The 6,542-nt window shown below is 54.0% G+C and overlaps 1 protein-coding gene across 3 annotated transcripts in view; it reads right to left on the bottom strand.

Moving 5' to 3' along the window:
* Grid2ip (Grid2 interacting protein) overlaps positions 1-6,542 on the bottom strand; it is a 35,673-nt gene that overhangs the window by 10,439 nt on the left and 18,692 nt on the right. For all 3 annotated transcript variants that reach the window (XM_021163288.3, XM_021163290.2, XM_021163289.3), the window contains 5 exons: positions 4,878-5,032; positions 2,774-2,914; positions 1,981-2,078; positions 1,674-1,791; positions 158-513 (listed from right to left, as the gene is read on the bottom strand). In XM_021163288.3, coding sequence (XP_021018947.1) covers positions 158-513; positions 1,674-1,791; positions 1,981-2,078; positions 2,774-2,914; positions 4,878-5,032 — 868 coding nt within the window. The remainder of the gene's footprint in view (positions 1-157; positions 514-1,673; positions 1,792-1,980; positions 2,079-2,773; positions 2,915-4,877; positions 5,033-6,542) is intronic.

The raw sequence follows: 6,542 nt of genomic DNA, 5'->3' as shown, positions 1-6,542 counted from the left end.
TGGGGTACCCTGACACAGATTCCAGGGTAGACTGAGGCAGGTTGTGAAGCAGTTTGGGGCAGTCTGCAGTGAAACAGGCCTCCTGAAGACTTTCTGGGAGACCTTGTAGCTCTATAGACCTCCACCCCTAACTGTCTGCGACCACTAGCATGCCCACCTCCTCATAGTCATTCTCGGGTGTCAGGAAGTCATCCACGATGCTGAGGCGGGGACCCAGCTGCTCGCTCAGCGCATCCAGGAAGCGATCTGTGTCACGGCTCCGCACGGGGCGTGAGAAGGCGAAGAGCTTCCGGCGACTGGGCGGCCGGATGGGGTCTGGGCTTGGGGGGCTGTCGGGGTGGATTGATCCAAGGCCTGGCTGTGGGGAGGGCGCCCTGCTGCTGTCCAAGCTGGCGTAGGGGTGGGATTCCGAGCTGCTGGGAGAGGCCAGACCCCCAGAACACAGCGGATCATAGCACGGGGAAGGCAGGAGCCGGTCACTGGGCCAGGAGACTCCAGACAGGGTCCTGGGCCCTTGATTGGTGATGGAAGGAGAGGAAGTCTATCAATCAGTGCCCAGCACTGGGTGAAACCATGGGGCGGCTGTCTGTCCTAAGACATGCTTTCTGTCTCTGTGCTATTGTCTCTCTGCTTACAACCAGTGAAACGAAAGTATCTCTTGGCTTCAATTCCTGCCATACCCTAGCTTATCTGGGAACACACCTCAGAAGTCTCATCAAGACCCACAAGGGGTCCTTCCCGAGGCTTCTTGCAAGGATCATGAGGACCCACCCCTGCCCAGCACGACTCAAGTGCTCAAGAGGATCAGTGTGTTCTATCAGTCAGCCCTGCTCTTAACTCTCCCCGCAGCGCCCCCCCCAACCCCCTCCCCCACCAGTAGTGGAGAGCGAGGCTAGGAGGGCCTTGCACGGTCCAGGCAAGTGCCATTTGGTTATCTCTATCTCCAGACTGCCTTCTTTCCCACTTAATTTTTTTTTTTTCTTTTTGTAAAAGTCTCATGTAGCCCAGGCTGGCCTTGAACTCCCTAGTAGGTTGAAGGTAACTTTGAACTTCTAATCCTCCTACTTCCACTTCCTGGATGCTAGATCACAGGTGTGCTCCACCACACCACACCCATTTTGTCTAGTGCTGGGGGTAGAACCCAAGGCCTCATGCGTGCCAGGCAAACACTCTGCCAACTGCACCCTGAGCTTTACTTTTTTAAAGTTTTGAGGCAAGGTCTTGGTAAGTTGGCCCAGACTGGCCCTGAACTCATTCTGTAGCCCAACAGGCCTCGCATTATGATCCTCCTGCCTCAACTCCCTGAGTAGTTGAGATGACGGGACTGTGTTATAGGCACAGCTGGTTTTAGATTACAGAGAAACAACCTTCCGAGTTATAGCATTCAGGAAGCAGCGCACGCACTTTAAAGTGTATCCGAGAGCCAGAGGCTAACTGGAGGGCTTGTTTGTGGGACGCTCTGCTTTTCCAGATCACCACAGGGGACAAATGAGGAGCTGGGACAAGCCAACCTTGATGGCCTATTGCACATGCACGGAGGTCCCCAGGCTCCCCTGTGACTCAGGTGCACACCCTTTAGGGGTGCGCCTGAGTGTAGGAATGACCCACAGACAGGCAGCTAGAACAATAGAAGCCAGTACCCCCTCAGGACCAGAGGGTGGCTGAGGCCGTACCTGATGTGCCGACCAGGCTGGGGACTGGTGGAGAGGCCCGGGATTTGGACATGGTCCCTATCTTCCCTTTGAAGCTGCTGTTCAGTCGAGACTCGAGCTCTGCATAGACCGCGGACATCTAGGAGGTAACGGGGGAAGAGTCCAATCTTCTCCTACTGCCCCCTGGTGGTCTCCATCGGACCTTAGACCACACATGGACAGTTTGCCCCAGCCTGAAATTGCATCTGGAAAACTTTGGTCAAGGGTCTCCACGCACTGACCACCCACACCCATGCTCACGGACATCTGGAAGGCAGAAAGGCCTCACCATTTTGGGGTTAGGGGTTTCCGGGAGGGATGTGCCATCGCCAGCCTGACGCTCGCCTGGGATCAGAGGTAGGGGCATCTCAGGGCAGTCACCAGGACCTGCCAGGAAGAGGCAGTGGAAATCTTGTGATTGTATCTGAGCTCAGTCCAGACCTGCCCAGCCCTCACTCAGCCTTGCTGTCTCCCGATTTCCTCAGTATGATGATTAGTCTTGGTAGTCAGCTGATCTGCAATCAGCCGAGTCACATTTCTGGGTGGGTCTGTGAACACACACACTACCTGGAAGGATTAACTGAGAAGGGAAGACTCATCTACTCCAGGATAGATAGGCAAGGCCTTCCTGCTGCAGCTTAGATATAAAGAAATGATGGGAAAGCAATGCTTTGCCTGCCTGCCTTCCCTCCTTCCTGGCGAGTGGTTATGTTCTGCGGTGGCAGCTGCTGCTGCTGCTATAGCCATCAGAACCCAGATTCTTCAGGCTCCCAATGTAGACTGGATGACCAGCTCTTTGGAACCCTTCAGGGCTTCAGCACTGAGTTTGGACTACAGATGCCTCCAGCTCAAGGCCTGAGCAGCTACTGGGAGTCCAGTCTCTCCCGCATGCTTGCCGATGGCCATTGTTGGGACTGAGCGACCCTTATGGAAGCCAATCTAATAAATCCTCTTTGGGATTAACATTCGCTCTACGGGTTCTGTTCCTCTCGAGAAGCCTAGCTAACACACTCATTGTTTCGCTAAGACCGTTTTACAGGAGAGGACAGCAGCTCCAGCCTTTCATGTGAGTGAGGCCTTACCACAGCTGAGGCTGGCCTCCAGGCCCTGGGAGCGCAGGCTGCGGCGGCACATGGAAGAGGCCCTCAGGGAACTCCGGGGTTGTGGCTCTGGTGTGGGCTCTGGCGTAGACTCTGGCTCGAGGTCCAGTGAGGATTCAGGTTCTGTGGTGGGACAGGCAAGAATTGTCACAAGGCCCTTGTCCGGTCAGACTCCAAAAGCAAGGGAAGAGAGGATAGAACTCATCACCACCAAAATATGGCCTCTGGGAATATGGCCATATTCCTGGATAACACTACAGTTTTTCCTAGATAGCACGGAAGGTAAAACCCAGTACTTTGCGCATCTTTGTCAATTGCTCTGCCACTGAGCCACGCCCCCAGCCCCTCCCTGGGGGATTCTAGGCAGGTGCTCTACCACTGAGCCACGCCCCCAGCCCCTCCCTGGGGATTCTAGGCAGGGGCTCTACAACTGAGCCACGCCCCCAGCCCCTCACTGGGGGATTCTAGGCAGGGGCTCTACCACTGAGCCACGCCCCCAGCTCCTCACTGGGGGATTCTAGGCAGGGGCTCTACCACTGAGCCACGCCCCCAGCCCCTCACTGGGGGATTCCAGGCAGGGGCTCTACCACTGAGCCACACCCCAGCCCCTCCCTGGGGGATTCTAGGCAGGGGCTCTACCACTGAGCCACGCCCCCAACCCCTCCCTGGGGGATTCTAGGCAGGGGCTCTACCACTGAGCCACGCCCCCAGCCCCTCACTGGAGGATTCTAGGTAGGGGCTCTACCACTGAGCCACACCCCAGCCCCTCACTGGGGGATTCTAGGCAGGGGCTCTACCACTGAGCCACGCCCCCAGCCCTCCCTGGGGGATTCTAGGCAGGGGCTCTACCACTGAGCCACGCCCCCAGCCCCTCATTGGGGGATTCTAGGCAGGGGCTCTACCACTGAGCTACAACCCCTTATTAGGAGGATTCTAGGCAATTACTCTACCACTGGAATGCAGTGTATTCCCAGCCTTTTATGGTGGTGCTCAGGCGGAAACCAGGTACCCAGAGCAAGAAAAGTAGCTGAAGGACTGAAAACATAATGGGAGCTAGCCAAGTGAGATATCGGGCAGAGCAACCATGGGCTGCTTCCCTAGGCAGATTAGAACTGCAGCTAAGCGGAGGGCAGTTTTGGGTCCCAGAACAAGGAGGAGGTGACTGAGCAACTAAAGTTGAGGGCAGATTTAGATGCTGAGCTGGGTAGAAGAGCCCAGCAATTGAGCCAATAAGGCAGATTGAAAAATAAGCTAGTGTGTGTGTGTGTGTGTGTGTGTGTGTGTGTGTGTGTGTGTGATCTGTGGATCCGAGGGAACCTGGTAGTGTGGTCTGCCTGGAGCTTAAAGCTGGGTAGCAGAAACTACATGCTACAGGTCCCCTGTCCCCACCCACCAAGTGCCTGTATTACAGGTGGGCTGCCTCACCCACTGGCATCTGCACGGGTACTGGGAATCTGAACTCTAGACCTCCTGCTTGCTCAACAAATGTTTTATCTACAGAGCCATCCACAGCCCCTTGTTTTCATTCTGAGACAAAGTCTCACTATGGGCTACATAGTGAGTCTAAGGCTGGCCCCAAACTTACAGTCTTCCTGCTCCAGCCTCCCCAAGTGCTGAGGCCAAGTTACAGGTCTGAGCCACTTTACCTGGCTGTGAATTCTCCAAACAAGGAGGGAGCTATCGCTCAGTGGGCGAGCACTTGCTTAGCATGAGCAAGGCTCCATCCTCATGGATGGAAAAAGAAAACCAGGCTGTGGTGGCAACACACCCATAATCCCAGCACTTGGGAGACAGAGGCAGGAGGATCAGGAGTTCAAGGCCAGACTGAGCTACAGGAGAATCTGAGATCAGCTTGACTGCGTGACACCATGTTGGAGAGAGGAGAGAGAGGAAGAGGAAGGGACGAATGAATGAGCAGTTCCCCGTTGTGCTGTGTTTGCTGTGTGAAGGATGAACCAGATGGGGGCTCTCCTCCCAGCCAAGCACCCGAGTGGCCCCCAGGCTTCTGGGAGGCAAGAACAGGTGCCTTTTGTGTTACCTGGCTGGCAGGCGACCTGGCAGGCAGCCACCCCCAGGGCCTGCTCACCCGTCATGGCTGTGTAGCCGAGGAAGCACGCGATCTTCTCCTGACACAGCTCTTGCTCCTCGTAGGTCAGCAGCTGGTAGAGGAACTGCCAGAGCACCTGCTTGGCGGGTGTGTCCAGGACGGGGTAGACATCCACGATGAGGGTATCGATGTTCCTGCGGGCGGGGGCGCAGGAGCTCATCACTCAGGGGTGTGGGTGAGGTGGTGGTTCCAGGCCACCCCCACCCCACCCCCAGAATTCAGCCCACACCTTGACCCCCACCCGTGAAAGACAGAGCAGAGAGGAGGACAGGAAAGCATTCTCCAGAGTTAGTCTGGTCTGATTCAAATCGCAGTCTGGGCTGGGAATGTTAGCTCATTGACAGAGCATGTACCTAACATTCCCTGAGGATCTGAGTTCGAGTCCCAGCACCACCACCAAGAAAATATAACAGTCAAATCCCAGCCTTGCCTCTCACCAACTAATGAGCTCGCGCAAGCTACTTAACTTTTTCTTTTCTTTTTCTGGACTGTAAAACCAGAGATAAAAAATAACATATATGGGACTTGGGAGCTATCACAGTGGGTCAAATGCTTGAGTTCAGATCCCCAGAGCCCCCGTAAAAGCCTGACACAGCAGTTCAAGAATCTCTAATCCCACCATACCCCTGGAAGACGGGAGGCTGACACAGGAGCAGCCCCCAGGCCGACTGGCCTGGCATCTGCAGCCACGAGACCCTGTCTCAAACAATGTGGGAAGGCGAGGACTCACACCCAAAGCTTGACCTCTGACCTTCACAGGCAGGCCCATGAGCATACATCGCACACAAATAAATACAGAAAGCACAGACTAAGGCTGTGTGTGACCTGCTTAAGGTCAGGGGATGGAGGCGGGGATGGGCATGGAGGAGATGGCTCAGCAGGTAAAGATGTTTGCTGTCAAACTCACTGACTCTTGTGGGCACTGTGCACACATACCCCCCATAAGCAATAAAGTGTTTTTAAAGAAAGATCGGGGATATAGAGATGAAAGAATATGTCACAAAACATTGTTGGTATCCTGTTACACGGGATAAAATTCCAGTATTCACTATAGTGATGGTTACACATGCTTGCAAGTATAATCAAACCCTCAAACCTCTGAATTGCCCAAGTCAATGCGTGAACTGTGGCCAGAGAGAGAAGGCTCAGTGATTAAGAGCATTGGTGCTACTCCTGTAGAGGACCCAGGTTCAGTTCCCAGCATCTACCTGTGTGCCGCCCTCTACTGACCTACGTGAGCACTGCACACATGTGGTACACTTACATGCAGGCAAAATATCCACATAATTTTTAAAGTTAAAAATAAATAGGTGACTGAATTGTACAGCATATGAATTATATTGTAACAAGATCATCTAAACCAAACTTATATGAATGGAAAGGAGGAAGGCTTACCACAAGCCATAATCGCTGTTGTTTATTTATTTTTAAGATTCCAAGAGCCCAGTGAGGGTTCTTGATGTCCCATAAACTTTCCCTGCCTGCCTCAATTCGTTCAATGCAGTTCAAATACGTCTGTGTCTGCCCAAGGTGTTAGAGTTCAGATTTAGCTGTGCATGGTGGCTCTGGCTTTTAATCTCAGCCCTGAGGAGGCAGAGGCTCTCTGAGTTCTGGCACAACCGGTACTATGTAGCAAGACTGGGT

This window comes from Mus caroli, unplaced genomic scaffold, assembly GCF_978045245.1.
Source record: "Mus caroli unplaced genomic scaffold, Mus_caroli_1 scaffold_4, whole genome shotgun sequence".
NCBI classification, from domain to species: Eukaryota; Metazoa; Chordata; class Mammalia; order Rodentia; family Muridae; genus Mus; species Mus caroli.
The sequence above is the reverse complement of the archived record's forward strand: the minus strand, read 5'-3'. Positions and strand labels throughout refer to the sequence as shown.